This window comes from Polypterus senegalus, chromosome 5, assembly GCF_016835505.1.
Source record: "Polypterus senegalus isolate Bchr_013 chromosome 5, ASM1683550v1, whole genome shotgun sequence".
Taxonomy (NCBI): Eukaryota; Metazoa; Chordata; class Cladistia; order Polypteriformes; family Polypteridae; genus Polypterus; species Polypterus senegalus.
The window spans coordinates 174,746,628-174,766,291 of record NC_053158.1 but is presented as its reverse complement, the minus strand read 5'-3'; the positions used below and the strand labels follow the sequence as shown (position 1 = coordinate 174,766,291).

General features: G+C 37.1%; 1 protein-coding gene across 2 annotated transcripts in view; it reads left to right on the top strand.

Moving 5' to 3' along the window:
* Positions 1-16,218, top strand: part of LOC120529650 (actin-related protein 3B) — a 58,291-nt gene extending 42,073 nt beyond the window's left edge. For both annotated transcript variants that reach the window (XM_039753636.1, XM_039753637.1), the window contains 4 exons: positions 870-962; positions 10,260-10,385; positions 11,179-11,262; positions 15,284-16,218. In XM_039753636.1, coding sequence (XP_039609570.1) covers positions 870-962; positions 10,260-10,385; positions 11,179-11,262; positions 15,284-15,379 — 399 coding nt within the window. In that variant the 3' untranslated portion in view covers positions 15,380-16,218. The remainder of the gene's footprint in view (positions 1-869; positions 963-10,259; positions 10,386-11,178; positions 11,263-15,283) is intronic.
* The last annotated feature ends 3,446 nt before the right edge of the window (positions 16,219-19,664 follow it).

The window sequence follows — 19,664 nt, the reverse complement described above, 5'->3', positions numbered from 1 at the left end:
TTCCAATTATTTGATCGCTTGGGGGTTTAAAGTAAGAAAACAAAAGTGTCAGTCCATAATCACAGACATTTTGTTTCTTTTAGTGTCCCTGCGTTCCGGCTTCTAGAGACACCTTCTTATGTGGAGCTCTGTGCTCTTCTCCCTAGGGTTCATAGAGTGTCCCCCATAATGTTTGGAGCAAAGACACATTTTCCTTGTTTTACCCCTCTGCACCACTGTTTAAAATTGCAAATCAAGCAATTCAGATGTGATCAAAGTGTATGTTGCAGACTTTTACAATTGAAGTTGACATCGGCTTTCTTCAGCACTTTTCTTTAAGTAGCCCATTATGTAGAAGAGGCGGGTTCTTCAGGACCAAGTTTGAAGTGATGTTAGTGGGCTTCATCCTCTGAGCTGCGGGTGAAAGTTGAGTGGCTGTTAGCAATTGGGTTCCTTCCAGTGAGTTTTCCTGTGTCCTTACCTCCATATTGCTGAGTTGATGCTCCAGACTGTCTCGTGTGTGACAAGATATAATAATAATTCATTACATTTATGTAGCGCTTTTCTCATATACATACATAACTACATTCTATTTCTTATTTGTTTATTTATTTTTATCTATAAATTAAATACTCCTACACTTAAGATAACGTGAATTTTGATTTTTCTCAAGCAGCCCCAGCCCTGGAGTGCACCCTGTATTGCATTTTTAAATTCTTAATTGCCTTCTTGATTCTCATTTTGATTCTTCACTTCACAGTGTATTGTATGGTCATTGTGTTTTTGGATAACATTTCACTGCATTTGTGTTTTATTAAATGAGCCTTAAATAATTTGAAGGTCAATATACGACGTTTCTGTCATTAACTAGTCTGCCATATCTGTTTCAGTTCGCCAATCCTGATTTCATGCAGCCTATTTCAGATGTGGTTGATGAAGTAATACAGAATTGTCCCATAGACGTAAGACGACCATTATACAAGGTAAATGTCAAACATCATGACTGAACAACAAAATATAGTAAACTCTGTTCTGTTTAAAAAGTTTTTCTTACATCTTCCCACAATTTTTAAACTTATTTGACTAATACTATTCGGTTTCATGAAAATGTAATATGTTTTCTCTACTACAGTAATATTATTTATAGTAGCAAAACTTGCACAATGACACTTCACTTTTATAATTGTATTTCTCATTTCTGATTACCGTATTAAAGGTACAATTGATTAAACAAGAGTTCATGTAATACTAGTTAATAATGATAATGCTTATTTAATTGCAGAATTATTCATATTTTTTGTATTTTTCATTGTTTGGTCATTGACTGAGCTACTCAACAGTGGGTTCAGGTTTTTGTTCCAGCAAAGATCTTGTTTAAATTGGAACTCCTGTATTAATTAAGTATACTGATGTTTTACTGCATTAGACCTTTATTATGTAATTACAGATTGACACGATAATATTAACTTTGAATAGAAATTAAAAAATGTTTTTCATGTATTTTTCAGATCTTGAGATATTCCCATGATATTGACATTTTTTATGAAATTGTGCTGTTTTTGAAGCATTGAAATAGTTGCTTCTCTTTAGCATTACTCCTTTTACAGGTTCTTTATTTTATTTTATTTGGATAAAATTTTGAGTTCAAGGTCTATAAAAAGTTAAAAAAAGAAATATAGACTATATGAAAATATAGAAATTTTGCATTAAATTGTCTTTCTGACTGCAAAATGAGAATAATTAAAGTTAATTACAGTTTAAATAGCAGTATTATTATTATTTTTTTTATCAAAAGTTGTAAGTTAACAAAGATCAGACTGAGGTGCAAGACTGGATGAATTTAGGTTGTTCTTCCTGCTTCTGCGATCATTAGCAAACAACTGATAAAAATTGGAAAATAGTAAGATGTTAAAAAGAGAGATCAGTGAAGCTTAGACATGCTCATTAAATTCCTTTAAAACTAAAACACCCTTGTTGTGAATTTCCAGATTGACACAATAAAGGTTGAAACGGGCAAATAATCAAGATAGGAGACCAGTAAATGCCAAGAATAGATTGTAGCAGAATCCTGAACCATTCCTCTATAAACCGTGTTGAGCAGCTAGGATTTTGGCATTAGTTGGTCTTTAGCATTAACTATTTGTACATTTGTTCTTCATCTCTCTGTCTTTATCGAGTTGTTTGTATCTTTATGGTCTCTGTCATGTCCATCAATAATACCCATAGGCATACTGCTGATGTTTTTTTCTATAAAGAATGTTGGATTATTTCATTTTCTGTTACATGTTTTAGTTTTTACATTGAAAGCAGCAAAGTTAATCCGTTTTGTTATTGATCTGTTTGGTCATTTTCAAACAATTTGCAGGTCTGACAGTTTTCATTTTGCAACACTCATACCATTAGGCAACTGAACTTTTAAATTTACTGTTAAAAGTTCCCAAACACTGTGTACTGCTGAAGAAATGCTTTACAGCTCATTCCAAATGAGAATGACAACTTGTCAAAGTTCCCTCAAATGCTGGAGCCACTAATCTTTGGGAGAAGGCGAACATTAGGTTCTGTTTTACCACTTGGCTTTTCTCTTTCTTGATCTTTTGTCTACCTTGACAAAATGAGGTCTACAGCATAGTGGCCTCGCCTTTACCAGGTTAATGTTATGTGTTCAGAGTTTCCCAGCTATTAGCCCTTTGTTTTAAGGTAAGTGTTGAGGTTTTGGCCTTCCCCATACTTACATTACTTGGTGGCTGAGCATTTTATAACATGCATGTTCTTATATTGCATGTGAGCAGCTTACTTTTTCAGGATGGTTTGCCCTTACAACCAAAGGGGAGTGCGATTGTCATTCTCATGTTTTGCTGATCGGTAAACGTTTTGAGAGAGTATGAGGAAGTGTGAGTTTGAACATTTACTTTGTTAAGCTGCCATCTTATCATGGGTTCATGCCTGTTCTGTGCTTGTTTCTGATGACTTATCCTATAGGTTTTACAAATGACACACCAAAACCATTTACCAGTAGCGGCATTTACAGAATACTCACTGATAAACTGGCATTCATTCGAGTTGCAGTTGTCAACTTTGTGCAGTATTCTGTGTGCTGTCTAGTTCATAGTGAGTGGTACTTGAATGAATCTATGTGATTACAAATATGTAACATATGTTTTCATACAGTGCTAAAAATGTATAGTAATGACTGCTGTCATCTTTAATTACCTATACATCTTTTTTATCCATGGTAGGAAGCATATGGAGTAAGGCTGGACTCTTCTCTGAACAGGGCACCAATAACTTCACTCACTTTTCTCCCCTCCAAAAAAATTTTGTCAATCATTCCCCTAACTCATATTTCTGAAAGAAGTTAGGTAGTTTCCCTTTTTATTCTTTTGTGATATGAAAGGCAGACATGCATGAGTTCATTTATTATTTAAATTTCACACCACTGGAATTTACTGTACAACAGAAGAGATGTATTCAGTTGTAGAAGACAGGAAAATGAATATCATAAACAATACATTTATGTAAGAGATTAAAATGTGCATGTGTATGGTTCAGAGGATTAAATATAATGCTTTTGAAAAATTAAAATAATGTGAAAAAAGTTTTTTGTCTAATGCAGTGTAGACTAGTCATCTGCCATCATGTAATCAAAATATATTACTGTTGGCGTCCTGCCATGGATGTACTGGACCTAGCACTGAACAAGCCTGTTATCTCCTTGAACAGGGTAATATATAACAGTACAGAAGACCTGAAGTGTAGAAATGGATGCATATTACTGTATCTTTAAATATTGGAAAAGTTCTTAAATATTGAAAAAGTAGAATACGATAATAATAATCATAAGTCTTCCTAAAGATTATCTTTATCCTGGTTTTCATGCAGTTGTAGAAACAGAGAATTAGTCAGAGCTTATAAATTGATTACACTTCCTGTTCACAAGGTGTCAGTATTTGACTGCTTTTAGTGAAGTGAGCAGAATAAATTGCTATGTATGTTAAGAATGTGCACGAGCAAGATAATAATACTAGAAATAAATGTAATCTAAATCTTACCAAAGTTTACTGTGGTTCTATTTTATTCTTTTTATTTAATTTAATCTTCACTTTGGTTTGTATACACTCTTTGTGTAAGAAACAAAACAGGATAGCCTGTGTAAGTTTTTAACAGAACTAGAATTTGAAGGAAGCTTATTGGCTTGTTGTGCCATATTTTGAGTAGATATTCAACATCACATGAATGGCTGAGGCTGATGTTAGTGGTTATGTTGACCTTCTAATAAGGGTGCTTGGTGCTAAATTGCCAAATTATGTTTTCATTTGATTTACTTTATTGCAAAAAAAAAAAAAAAATATGCAAAGCAAGAGATGGCCACTATTTCATCTGAATACACTATAACATTTTACAGGTGTGCCTATGATAAGATTTTTGCTTAATTATTTTTAGGGATGCCAAGTTTATTAATTGTTGGATGGAGGGATGTTTTCAGGGCACAAATAGATAATACAATGTGAAATTGTAAAATGTGACTAAATGTATCTGGGGGGATACATTAAAGCAGAGTATGTATATTTTTTCTTTCATTCTTTTACTTCAGTACTGTAGAATCATTTCCAAAACAATTTGTAATATTTTCTAATCTACAAAGCATTCTCTAGAATAAAATACACAGAGCACAGAAAAGTCAACATTCCTGACAGCATGCATGGTTGTGGGATGTTAGTAGCCATGAATTTATACATTTCTTTAGTCTGCTTATTCCAGTTTAACATTGTGGAATGCTAGAACCAGTTCTAACAGTTTCTGGTACAAAGCTTGAATCTACCCAGTATCAGGCACCAGTCCATCATGGGGCTCACTGTCACACACATCCACAGTCACAGAGAGCCCTTTCGGAACTGCTAGAATGTGGTAGTAACTTTGGTATACCTGAGTAAAAAACCAAGCAGGAAAGAATAGAATGTGCACACATCACAAATGTGCCTAATGTGCCAATCACTAGTAAGACATGTTATGTCATTTAGATGAACAGCATCAGGTTGTGCCAACAGTCAGGATGAGGATGTTAATGAAGGGGGTTATTCCCAATGTGAGCTGAAAGGTTGAAAGCATAGCTGTCAGATTGTAAAAGTTAAGTTGTATTTGAAGCAGGAGAAAATAAACTTGGTAAACATCTTATTTTAGACATATTTTCTTGAAATTGTTTGGATTTTTTTCAAATCAAAAATTAAGTACATTTTAGTATTTGGTTCCATCTCATGTCATGCGTGTAAGGTTACAGCATTGTAATGTAACAGCATATTTCATGCAAATAAAAGGAAGTGAATGATATATTGAGAGAGACAACTAAAAATGTTCTACCACACTTCCCCAGGTAGCATGGTTTTACAGCAGCTTGTGTAGATTTTATGTAGGCAGACTTGTATTCCAAATATCTGGCAAACAGTTTATGAAAGTAGGTTGTTTTGTGCCAGGATCTGAAGAGTCCTGTGTGTCTTTTGCTTGTGTATTGCGCTCTATACTGAGTGCAGGATCAGAGCTCTATGATTAGTTCTAAGGTGAATGTAATCTCAAACTTTATACATTAGCACTGATTACGTAGTGAGTGCAAATAATGGCATGTATTTGTTTAAACAAACAAAACAAAGTACAGTAGCTTCAAACTGAATAATATAAATAGAGTGAAAAAAATATCTGTCCGTTAATTACTGAAAGTTATTGAACTGAGGCGAATTGACAACAGAGGTGAGGAAAGCAAAAACTCCAGTTTATAGCATCCCTGGAGAAAATTCAACTACTGGGGGGTCTACTATCTGTTATAACAGACACAAAATCAGAGACAGACACAGTCAGAGTTCTGGAAGCTTCAGCCAACTGGCTGCCCAAGAGACCCAAGAGAATCTTTCCATCTGTTGATTTCAAGGCTTCAAGTATCCGAGATGTCTTTCCATGGATAATTAAATGGCTTGAAAGTAGACCAGTAGCACAGCAGGATACCAAGAAGAGAAATGGAATAGAGGAGAGTTATTATTGGTTCATTAACTCTTTTAGGGACGATTTTTTTTTTTCTCACAGAGCTGAATATTTTTCCAAAAACTCATTTTTTTTTTTTTTAAAAAAGAATACAAAGCAATGGTTTAACATATCAAACTGTCTAGCATATTGTATGAGCCTGCATACTATATGATTTCACATACATGTTACACAGCAAAACCCTGCAAAGTATGACAACGCTCAAAGCAGCCAATTGCATGCATTGCCACATTGCACTGCTTAAAATATGTGTTGCACTGGTGCCTCCTTTTTAATTGTCTGTTGCTGCACACAACACAGTCAGGCTTGTACTTTTTGTCCTTGTATGTTGCAGGAAAGTGGCGCTCAGTCCGCTTGTCTGGCACTGCTGTTTGTGATGGCCTTCCTTGCTATGCCAAAGGCACTGCATCAAACTCTGCCAGCAAGATGTCAACCACCTTCTTGCAGAAATCCGCCACAGTCATGGTGCTGTCACTGTTTGCCTGCTGGAATATTGTATAGTCATTTGTGAGTGCACTTGGTGGACTTACCGCCGTAAGCATACTGTATGACCCCAGCATCTGATCCAGTCTCGATCAACTTCTGGCCATTTTACAGTTATACTCCTCCAGTGCAACTGGTTTGTCCATTTTCCAACCTTCTGGGTTTCCCTTTTGAGGAAAAACTTTCTCAGATGTATTGTTGGTGTGTACTGTAGAGAGACAAGCCACCCATTTAACATCATGCCATTACACTGCCACCAAGTTTTCCACCCAGATGAAAACAAGATTGTCACGTCTTTTCATTTTCAGCCTGTCTGGCTTCAGCTGTGAAGACATGTGTCTCCTGTTCACCCAAACTGTGCCACATGCTTCAATTCCTCTGTTCTGTAGCTCCATGATTAATTCAGGTGATGTATTGAAATTGTCCATGTACACAACATGACCCAAATGTTCATAGCCCTGAAGTAGTTCCAGCTCAACCTAACTTGTCAAGGGACAGTTCTCTCTTCGAAAGGAGTACTTTCCTGTATATGTGATTATTTTCAGGCAGAAATCAGTATTTACTTCTGCCAGTACAAAATCCTTTATGCCATACTTTGTGGGCTTGTCTGGCATGTACTGGCAGAAATAATGGCGTCCCTTGTATTTTATCGATTCATCCACAGACAAATCATGGCCAGGCTGATAAAATTATTTATATGTTTGATTACATTCAAGCAGTGGCTGAATTTTATACATAGGGTTATACCCTGGCTCACCCCTTGGGATTTGCTTGTAGTTATTGCAGAAATGAATAAAACTTTGCAGGAGCACGTACCTGTCACTCGGCATAACCTGTCCAAAGCCACCAGGGAACAAAGCATGTTTGGACCAGTCCTTCCTGAAGTTATATTGCCAGTCCAGTCCCATCTCTATTTGTAAAGCCACAAAGCCCTTTATCTCATCTTTTGTTGTGGGTTTCCACTTTGAAAAATGAGAATGCGTTGCAAGTGCACCGCACGATTCAAAAAATTGCTCTGCATACCTGTTTGTCTCGTCCGACAGTAGCGGAAAGGCAGCCTCAGGAAAGAACAGCCTGAAGTAGTCCAGCAATTGGTAATCTGTCGTGTCCAAAAGCAAGCCATGGTGTCTTGTGAAGTCCGGTGGCCAGGTTGACTCCCACAGATCAATGAAAAGGTATTCCTCCCACGCAAACCTTGCCATAGGTGCATTGGCTGTGCAAATGCGCTCAGCTGGCAGGTGATCAGCTGGAGCAGCATCGACTGGGGTCTGATCAGCTGATGCCAGTTCCTCTCTCTCCTGCTCGATCTCCTGATCACTCTCAACAAAGTCAGATTCTGAAAAATTAGTAATTTGTTTTCTGCACTTGCTTCACTCCCTCATAAGATGTCGATGCCATCTTGCCTTTGTTTACATGTTGTAACTCATGCATGTGAAGGGATTAGATGCTGAGTCAATAAGTCTAACATTCTTCCAAGCAAAGAGGGAATACCTTTAACATAACGGTGAGTTTTGTCGCTGTTTACAGCCGATAATCGCCCTAAACCCCTGGGATGTCAACGAGTGCCGTCAACTTCTCCCGTCGACAAAAGTCGACATCCACCCTAAAAGAGTTAATATTGTATTATTAATATTTTTGCACAAATGACTGACAAACAGAGCTACAATATGCACAGTTAATCAGTAGCTCTACTCACAGTGTACTCGACAAAAGTAATGAGTTTCAGCCTGGATTTGAAACCCAAGACCAAAAAGGGCATCTTTTATATAAGCAGACATGCCATAGCTTTGGGGCTCTATAACTAAAAACTCCTACTGTTATTTTTTAATCCTTTGAGTCTTTAATAGGCTGGCACTTTGAGAGATTTCTAAGTAGTGACAAGTTTAGGTAAGCAGAGCCTTGGCCATTTAAGGCTTCATATGCAAGACAGATGATTTTGAAATGAGCTTTTAAGCTTAACTGAAAGCCAGTGTAACAACTTAAGAACTGGTGTTATGTGGTCATACTTTCTAGTTCTTGTAATGGTTCTTGCAGCAGCATTTTGAATTAACTTGGAGCTGCCTAAAGAACATTTTGAACAACCTGTGAATAACGCATTGCAATAGAAACAGTCTTTATTTTCCAATAAATTTAAGCTGGAAAAACATTTTTTGCATCTGTAATGTGTGTTTTAAAAGACATACTGGTGTCAAAGATAACACTTAACATGTGTGCTAATTGAAAGAAACTGATCTAATGGTTACTACAAATGAGTTAAAAAGTGGTCTGCATCACTCCCCCCGATTAGAGTAATTTTGCTTTTTCTGTATTTAAGGTCAAGTAGTCACTGTCACTGCCCTCTTTTAATTCACTGACACAATTAAGGGCACTATCAGAGAAATGTAATTTGGTCTAAAGTGTATCATATTCTTAATTTAATTGCATCCATTACATTACACGATTTATCGTGTCAGAAACAGTAATTGCTGTTTGGTAAAAGGGTCTCAATTTACCTACAACCTCTAAAAACTGTATACAATCTTATATTTGTCTCATTCACTGTGCAGTAGTCATTTTTTACTTATGGTTTAGTGACCCTTGTTATACAACACTACGGCATAGTGCAATAAAGATTTTGTAAGAGAAATATTTTAGAAACATCCTTCTTTTTATCGAAATGTTTTTTGAAGGTTTACAGCACACAGACCTTTACTAGTGTTTGATTATGTGATCATGTATGTATTTTCATTTAGGATTATGCTTATGTATGTGTGTGAGCATTATCAAGACTTGACTTGATAAAACTTAAAGTATTATGTTTCTAACAACGTTTTAACTATTTGATTTATTTATTTATATTTTTCTGATTGTTTTCAGTTTCAAAATATCTGTCACTTTATCAAACCCACTCAATCAAAGATGTTTTGCCTGTCCTTTTTAGGATAAATCCATGCACACTTACTCATACCAGGCCAACTGATTAGATAACCTGTTACACATGCCTTTGTGAAGCTGGAGCAGAACTGTGGTGTTGGAGTAAAGCTCATCCATATACACAAAAAAACAGTCAGTGAATGAGTTGAGATTTATACTTTAGTGGTGGTCTTTCCATTAGATCTCAAACTGCTGCCCATTTTTGTAAAGGCCACATTAGAAAATGAGAATGGACAGTGGGAGTAGACATAAGTGGGTTTTTTGCTTAATGTGTTAGTCTCCACCATGAGTACTTCTGAAGTTTTAAGCATTCATTATGTGTTAAAACTTTGTTAATGTGGCAGTGTAAACCTTTAAAAACGTGTGTCCTTCGGTATGTTTATCAGATTTTGGAGCAGACGTGTGTTAAAACATAAGGACAAAACAAATCTGTAGTGCGATGTGTATTTTCACAACATCCTTTTTGTAATGCAGCCATTCAAAACCCTTCACAGCTCAAGCAGTACTCAGTTCACGTTTGTCAAACAAAACCTGAATAGACAGAAAACTGCTGTCAATTAAGAATATTTTTTCACATCATTAATGTTGGTTTTTGTGCAGTACAATGATTATGTGAACTGAAGTGGTAAAGTAGTTTTATTATATGCTAAATAAAGACTGAAGCAGAACTCTCACCTTTTAGTTGCCAGTTGATTGAACACTTTTAAGTTATTGCATGTTTTTCTGCTATGAGGCTGATTAGCTGAGCCTCTCATTAATTGAAACTGAAAAATGAGAAAGCTGATCATTTTGCCTTTTGAATAGAATGACTTTGAACAAATTTCTAAAGTCATGCTTTACATTTTTCTCTCTTACAGAATATTGTTCTTTCCGGAGGATCAACAATGTTCAGGGACTTTGGAAGACGTCTTCAGCGAGATCTGAAAAGAGTGGTAGATGCAAGATTAAAACTTAGTGAAGAGTTAAGCGGTGGGAGGATAAAGGTGTGTTGAAAACTTGTATATTTTGAATATTATTATATATATTATGAACTGTACATATTTTGCAAAGCTTGAATTTATTTTGTCCTGTTTTATATTTACCACAATGCATATGTACGAGGGGGGACCCAAAAATAACCAGAATTTTGTTGTTGTTAGGTTGGTACTTGTAGTACGTGGTTGGGCCGCTAGGGCGATCTAGTTACACTCCTCACAAGTCAGTCTGCCAAGTGCCATCAGTCTGGAAGGTTGTGCTTGTGTTCAGTGAATTTTTTTGTAAAAGTAGTTTTGTGCAAGCGTGTTTTTTTTTTACAATGGACGATTATCATGAGTAACGCGCGGCAGTGAAATTTTGTTTTCTTCTTGAAAAAAGTGTTGCAGAAACTATTGTTATTGAAACGGTATGACAACCCTGAACCACCCACCCTACTCACCGGATTTAGCTCCGTGTGATTTTCTTTTTGTTCACTCGGATGAAAAAAGACTTGAAATGAAGGCGTTTTGCTGACGTCGAAGAGGTAAAACAAGAAACGACCAGAGCATTAATGGGCATTACTTCAGACGAATTTAAAAAATGTTTCGAACAATGAAACAAATGGTTAGATAAATGTATTTCTGCCAATGGAGAGTACTCTAAGGAAGACTAATTGTAGTCTGTACATAAAATTAATTTAAACATGTTTTGTCCCCCCTCGTACAAATGTACAATGCTTCTTAAAACTGTTTATTAAATCCTTTTCACCATCATCTTCTGAGTACTATTAATTAATTCATTCATTCATTTTACTTTCTGTAGCCTAAGCCAATTGAAGTTCAAGTAATAACGCATCATATGCAGCGGTACGCAGTATGGTTTGGAGGATCCATGTTAGCATCAACAGTAAGTTGAACCTCATTTGAACTTTTAGGTATTACTTTTCTGTTTTGTTAAAATATTTTTATTTGTATTCTTCAGCATGTACTGTTTGTTCAGATTCTCATAGCCATCTTTTTGCTATGCTGCCATAGTTGTGTAGATTGACCTGCTTACAACTTTTCTGATCTCTTTGCATTCACTTTGTGTGACATTGTCTGTTTGGTTCATTTGCTGTCATGATACATTTAATAGGATTATTTTAGATAGAGTTTTGTAGTCTGGAAAGTGTACTCTGAAGTCTAGCCAGTGGCCTTCAACATCACTTGAGCAGTTCATGTTTAATATGTAATATGACCTCAGTGTTTTCCAGGCACAATGGAAATGTTAAGCTAACCACAGTAATTTATTTAGTACTATCAGGATGTCTTGGCGTTGCTCCTGGTGCAGTTCCACTTATTAGCTGACTCTTTTATTCTTAGATTATTCTTGCTTTCGTAGTCTCTTTAATTCCTGCATGACCGGCTGACTCAATAGGTCCCAGAAGGTGAATAAGACTTTGGTGTTTCTGGGGCGTTGCTTTCAAGTAGTGGGGGTGACAGAGGGGTTAACTGTAAGAGATGTCAGCTACTCATCTCATCCTGTGAAGGTGGGCTTTAATTGCATTGCCGCCAAAGTGTTACAGATCCAGGCCTGATTTGAATGTTTTGAAAGGAGAGTATGCGTTCATGCTGCCCATACTGCTTAGTAAAGCGCCTAGAGACCGTGACCAAAAAGTTGGATGTTTCTTTGTCCTGCTCAAATGTTCTTTTTTAATATTAATCTGAACATCTGGTAACAGGAGTTGTTATTATCAAGTTTGATGTAGGAGTTTTCATCCATCCATCCATCCATTATCCAACCCTATATATCTTAACTACAGGGTCACGGTGATCTGCTGGAGCCAATCCCAGCCAATACAGTGCGCAAGGCAGGAACATACCCCGGGCAGGGTGCCAGCCCACCGCAGGGCGCACACACACACACACACACACACCCACACACCAAGCACACACTAGGGATGATTTAGAATCGCTAGTGCACCTAACCCGCATGTCTTTTTTTCACCTACTTAAAAATAATCTGACTTTCAGCTTTGTATATAAGTTATACATAACATGGCTTGTTTATATATTGGTTTATCTTTGAGCACATTTAGTTATTTCTACTTTTGTGAATACCCTATTTATATACCCTAAGCAAGTATATCTGTTAAGCATGTACTATGTATGAATGTACTATGCAGTATCCCCATTCACTCACAATTATAAAAATTAAAGTGAAATGATGGACAACAAAAGTGAAAGCCTTCACAGAGCATCCTAGAAGGGGATTCATCTTAGACCAAATGTCTTTTATTTCTCTTTCAAAGAATGCAGAGTGTACCATTCCACCGGACCATTTACTACTCACCCCTGTAAGCAGTGGCAGGCATCAGCATTCATGGACTGTTACATTTACAGAAGCTGGCTAGTCATACCCCGGCCCACCCAAAGATCCTGCCAGCTCTGACAACTGAATTTACAGTTGGACACTGGAAGGAAGACTCCGGCATTTATTAATTAACATTATGTTAACACTTCAACTAAAAGTGACTCAGATTTTGGGTCATATTTGTGTTTTTTTTTTTTTTTGGACTCTTCGAAATTAATTTTGCAATTGATACAAATTGGACATGATTATGTGTAGATATCTATCCTGAATGTGGTCTGCACACACAAATTTAATACAAACAGATCTTTCAGACAGATGCGACCTAAGAGCACTGTGAACAACAACAGTATGCTAGATGCTGTGCTGCTTAATATTGTTTTTAGTGCAGGACATTAGCTAACAATATGAAGGTAAAAATAAAAGATAACTACACTCTGAGTATCTGCTGTATCTAGCTAGACATAGAAACCTGGGAACAGAAGAGAAGCCAGGGCTAATTGGTGTGAGAAGGCGAAGAGTTTGATTGAAAACAGTGGTTTGACAATTCCAGATTTTCACAGGGGATGTTCGATTACTTATGTCAATGTCTGTTGACTAGACTTTCTCAGTGTGCCATTTCCACCACTGAAATGCATAACAACTGGGCTGCATCAACTGGTAGTAGTTGGACCAAATGTTTATTACGTCTTCCTGTTCTTAATATCTCCAGCTGCTTTAAACTAATTAATTATTGCTATCATAGTGGAAATTAGCATTTTCAACTATTAAGCTTATTTTCTGATAGCCATTTCCTGATTTGTACAGCATAGCAACCTTTTGTTGCATGTCATTAGTGTGTTCTCAGGTCATTCCCATTGTCATGGATGACTTAGAGAATTTGGCCTGTGTGTCACCTCCTATTTATACTCCAGTGAAACAGGAAACTCATGACTGTCCACTTACAGTTAGGTCCATAAATATTTGGACAGAGACAACTTTTTTCTAATTTTGATTCTGTACATTACCACAATGAATTTTAAATGAAACAACTCAGATGCAGTTGATGTGCAGACTTTCAGCTTTAATTCAGTGGGTTGAACAAAAAGATTGCATAAAAATGTGAGGCAACTAAAGCATTTTTTTAACATAATCCCTTTATTTCAGGGGCTCCACCAAAAAGTGGAGACACAAAGGGGTGTGGGGGTCTAGCTCCATATTAATTTCCATGGTTTTGGAAGGGGATGTCAAACAAACTCATATAGGTGTAATGATCAGGAGTCCACAAGCTGTTTGGTTTCAAAGGAGCTGAAATTCACAGCAGCATTTGTAGTCCACCGAAGTGTATACAGTAATCCCTTGCTATATCGCGCTTATACTTTCGCGGTTTCACTCTATCGCGGATTTTAAATGTAAGCATATCTAAATATATATCATGGATTTTTCGCTGGTTCGCCGCTTTCTGCGGACAATGGGTCTTTTAATGCTTCCTCAGTTTGATTGCCCAGTTGATTTCATACAAGGGATGCTATTGGCGGTTGGCTTAAAAGCTACCCAATCAGAGCATGTATTACATATTAACTAAAACTCCTCAATGCTATAAGATATGCTTCCCACGCGGTGCTTGTTTGCTTCTCTCTATCTTTCTCACTCTCTCTGCCTGACGGAGGGGGTGTGAGCAGAGGGGCTGTTTGCACAGAGGACACGGACGCTCTTCTACAAAATGCCGCTTTATCGCGGTACTTCTGCATACTTAAAAGCACGTATTGATTTTTTGATTGTTTGCTTTTCTTTGCGAGCTCTCTCTCTCTGACATTTTCTGCTCCTGACGGCGCTCCTTTAAAGATAAGATATGTTTGCTTTCTTTTAATTGTGAGAAAGAACTGTCATCTCTGTCTTGTAATGGAGCACAGTTTAAACGTTTGACTAAAGGGTGTTATTTCATGTCTAGAGGGCTATAATAATGTTAACAGTGTGGGAGAGTTTATAAGGGCTTAAAATATATAAAAATAACCATACAAACATATGGTTTCTACTTCGCGGATTTTCACCTATCGTGGGGGGGTCTGGAACGCAACCCCCGCGATCGAGGAGGAATTACTGTATAGCAAGATAGGGATTGTCAAACAAGTAGGATGGGCGAAGAGACCTTGGGAAGGCTGTTGATATCATGACAACCGAAAACGAGGAATGGGTAGAAGTCAGGGCTGTTGTTTGTGAGTAACAAAGGAGGTCATCAGATTATGAATAGACAGAGTCGTTAAAGTGGTGCAGTGGTGCTGATGAGGAGGGTCGGAAATGGTGCATATATATATAGCAGTCTAGTCAAGTTAAGAAAAACATTGTAACCACAGTCATAAGAGTGCTGAAGTATGGAGACTATGTTGTGAAGTAACGAATCTGAAATTTCCATAACTTAAATAACTGCTTTTGTAAAGGGTGGAAACTGGTTGAAGAGCCCTCTTACGGTATATTGTGTTGTCTTCCTGTTTGATTTCATTTAGGTTTTTTTTCACCCTTCCTTCCATGTCTGATTGCGTCATCCACAAAAAAATCTTAAGTGAATCATAACTGTAGTATTTTCGTTTTATTTTTTCAGCCTGAGTTTTTCCAAGTGTGTCACACCAAGAAGGATTATGAAGAGTATGGACCCAGCATCTGTCGCCACAACCCTGTTTTCGGAGTTATGTCATAACGCTGGAGCGCACAATTAAGAAATAAAAGTGATAGTGCAGCGAAAATCACTTGCTGCTGCAGTAAAATATCTAGCCACTTGAGACGCCCGAGATGGTGGATGGGCATGTGTGCTTGCACATTCAGGCCAGAGCCTTTTCAAGTAGAGCCATCAGTATGTGCTGACTGTTTTCTAGCATTTAATTACAATATCTTCCTATGTAATGCAGAGCTGGCTAGGATTGTTACAGAAACAAAAAACGATTCCTTTTAATAATTAAGTATTCAAGGCAAGAAAATGATGTAGAAATGTGTTTCTAATGATCTGTTATAAATATTTAAACACATATACAAAATCCCTTTTGGGTGGTTTTCAACATGTGTATATAAGATATATATATAGAGAGAGAGAATTTAATCCTTAACATGCATTGCAAGCCAGTGTTTATATTTCATATCTTTTGTATTGTATAACTGACAAGGGAATTCAAAAACAAAAGGTTATCAGTAGATGCAGTGATGTTTAAACACAATCCAGTTAATTCGAGTTAAACTACATTCTAAAGCATGTCAGGAAAGATTTCAGTATACTGCTGCTAGACGCTTTGATTTCATTCATCAGTGTTTTGAGTACATCAGTTTTCAGTTTAATGTTCCATATTAGTTTTGCAAGAAAAGGAAAAATGCAGACCTCAGAGAGTGTATTATCACTTTATTTATTATTATTATTACTACTTTCATTTTGGTTAACCTCAAGTGTAGATTTAAGTTATTATTTAAGGGTTTATTTTTTGCTGACTGATGATTCTAATGCTGCTTTTGGCCATTGTTCAATAAAACGATGTTACACCTCTGCTTGTATTTGTTAGATCTTCATTTGCCTGATGGGACACTGCAATGGACTGGTACCCTGTGCCCTGTAGCAGGCTGGTTGTCTGCCTTGTGCCCCCATGCTGCCAGTTTAAACTACAGGACTTGTGAGCTGAAGTGTTACGGATCTCATAGTGGCCGCCCAGCTACAGTATGCTTGTGTTTGCACGCTCATTTCATGTTGGTGTGTTTTTTCTCCTACATCTTGGATACAGTGCCCTCTGTAATGTTTAGTTTACACATCTGCTCTGCAGTTTAAATTTACAAATCCAACAATTCAGCCATGATTAAAGTGCACATTGCAGACTTTCATTTAAGGATATTTTTTTTTTTTTAAATTTTTTTTTATTTATTAATTTTATTACAATCAATACATAGCAATCAAGTTTTACAAAAAAAGAATTATGCTAAGAACAGATCGATCCCCACCCTTGAGAGAGAGAGCAAGCCAAACGGTGTAAAATTTAAGGCTTGTAAAAATACCTAAATCAACAAATTCTCTGTGCTTTATAAAATCATTTCAAAATATTACTGATTAGATCCTGCCATGTTTTGAAAAAGTCTGCACAGATCCTCTAACTGAGTATTTGATTTTTCCAATTTTAAATAATATAACACATCAGTTTCCCACTGACTTAAAGAGGAGAGTTTGGGTTCTTCCAGTTTATCAGAATAAGTCTGCGTGCCAAAAGTGTAGTGAATGCAATCACAATTTGTTTGTCTTTCTCCACTTTAAGACCCTCTGGAAGAACCCCAAACACAGCTGTTAATGGGTTAGGAGGGATTGTGAGTCCAAGACTGTCTGAGAGGTAATTAAAAATTTTTGTCCAGAATAATGTTAATTTGGAGCAGGCCCAGAACATGTGACCTAGTGAGGCTGGGGCTTGGTTGCAACGTTCGCAGGTTGGATCATGCCCTGGAAACATTTTGAGAGTTTTAGTCGAGACAGATGTGCTCGATATATAATTTTGAGTTGTATAATTGTATGCTTTGCATATGGAGCTTGAGTGAATTCTCTGCATTGCTACTTTCCACTCCTTTTCTGATATATTAATTGAGAGGTCATTTTCCCAGTGTCCTCTTGGATCTTTGAAAGGAAGGGATTGTAAAAGGATTTTATATATTGTAGAGATGGAGTCTAACTCCTTGAAATTGAGCAATAATTTTTCCAGCGTGGATGAGGGTGCAAGATGAGGAAAATCTGGAAGGTTCTGTTTAACAAAGTTCCTGATTTGAAGATAGTGAAAGAAATTTGTAGCTGGAATGTTAAATTTGGAATGTAATTGTTCATAGGATGCAAAGACGTTGTCTATATAAAGATCTCTAAGCAAGTTAATTCCAAATTTTTCCAGATATTAAAACTGCATATGTTTGTGAGGGTTGAAAGAGGTGGTTCTTTTGCAGGGTGCCACAGAAAGAAGCTTCTCCGTCTTAAAATGCTTTCTACATTGGTTCCAGATTCTAAGTGAGTGGAGCACAATTGGGTTATTAGTGTATTGCCGATAACGTGTGTTTATTGGAGCACAAAGCAAGGAATACAAAGAAGTACTGCAGGATTTTACTTCTATTGCGGTCCATGCCTGTGTATGTTCTTCTATTTGTGTCCAGGTTCTTATCGACTGTATATTTGCGCCCAGTAATAAAACTGGAAGTTAGGTAGAGCCATGCCGCCTTCTGCCTTTTGTCTTTGTAGGGTCGCTCTTTTGATGCGTGGATGTTTAGAATTCCAAATAAATGAGGTTATTGTTGAATCTAATTGCTTAAAGAACGATTTATTAATGTATATTGGTATGTTTTGAAATAAAAAAAAGGAGCTTAGGAAGAATATTCATCTTAACAGTGTTAATTCTTCCAGCTAGTGTGAGATGAAGGGTTGACCATCTATGCAAGTCTTGTTTAATTTTTTCCATGCAGGCGACGAAATTTTGTTGATAAAGAGCTTTATGTTTACTTGTGATGTTTACCCCGAGGTATTTAAACTGTTCTGCAATGATAAAAGGAAGGGTGTCTAATCTAATATTATATGCTTGCGAATTCACGGAAAGAGTACACTTTTATTCAGATTAATTCTGAGACCAGAGAGCTTTTGAAATTCTGTGAGTGCTGCTAAGACTGCAGGCACAGAATTTTCTGGGTCCGATATATACAGTACCATGTCATCTGCATATAATGAGATTTTCTGTTCCAGTCCTTCTCTGCTAATCCCCTTTATCTGATCAGTATTTCGACAATGTATTGCCAGTGGTTCAATGGCAATTGCAAACAGCAGTGGTGACAAAGGGCATCCTTGTCTTGTGCCACGTTCTAGTTTAAAGTAGTCTGAGCAAATGTTATTGATGCAAACTGAAGCTTCTGGGTTAGTATACAGTAATTTAATCCATGCACAAATGTTGGGCCAAACCCAAACTTCTCCAAAATAGTAAAAGGTATTTCCATTCAATCATGTCGAATGCTTTTTCTGCATCCAATGATAATAATATTTCTGGGGTGTTTGATTTAGTTGGTGAGTATATTACATTAAACAGGCATCGAAGATTTGAAGATAAGTGTCGGCCCCTAATAAATCCAGTTTGGTCTTGTGATATTACTGAGGGGAGCACTTTCTCCATCCTTCTAGCTATGATTTTAGAGAGTATTTTAACGTCGTTATTCAGAAGTGAAATTGGTCTGTATGATGCACATTGTAATAAGTCCTTATTTTGTTTTGGGAAGACAGTGATTAGTGCTTGGCGAAAGGTTTGTGGAAGAGATTGGTTATCTCTGGCTTCTGTAAATGTTGCTAATAGGAGGGGAGCTAGCTGAGCGGAGAATTTCTTGTAAAACTCTGCAGGGTAGCCGTCAGGGCCTGCTGCTTTTCCACCTTGGAGTGACTTTATAGCATCCAGTAATTCTGATAATGACAGAGGTTTATTGAGCTCTCATTTAAGGATATTTGCATGCATTTTGGTTAAACTTTGTAGAAATGACAACAACGTCTCGATGCATGCTCAATAATCCAGGTAAGGAAATTCTACAAAGTTGATTCTGTTCATCTGTTTTTTTTCTGATGCATTTCATCACTCATCCAAGTGACTTCTTAAGTCTCAGTTGACTGCAGGTTTCTCCAACCTTATAAGCAGTACCTTGGCCTAATGATCGAACTAGCACCATTGACTAATTGGGCCGTGATCAATGATATGCAAAATGTCCATTGATCAATGGCCATGAGTACCATTCACAGAGAGTTGGGGAACGGCTGCTTTCAGTGATGAAGATGTGCACATCCTGGACAGGGAGGAACGCTGGTTTGAGCGAGGAGTCAAGGAGGCCATTTACATGAAAAATGAGTGACCATCTCTGAACCAAGGAGGGGGCCTTAGGGTACATCTTTCACCATCTTACAATGCGGTGATTGCAGCCATTCCCCAACTCTCTGTGAATGGTACTCGTGGTCATTG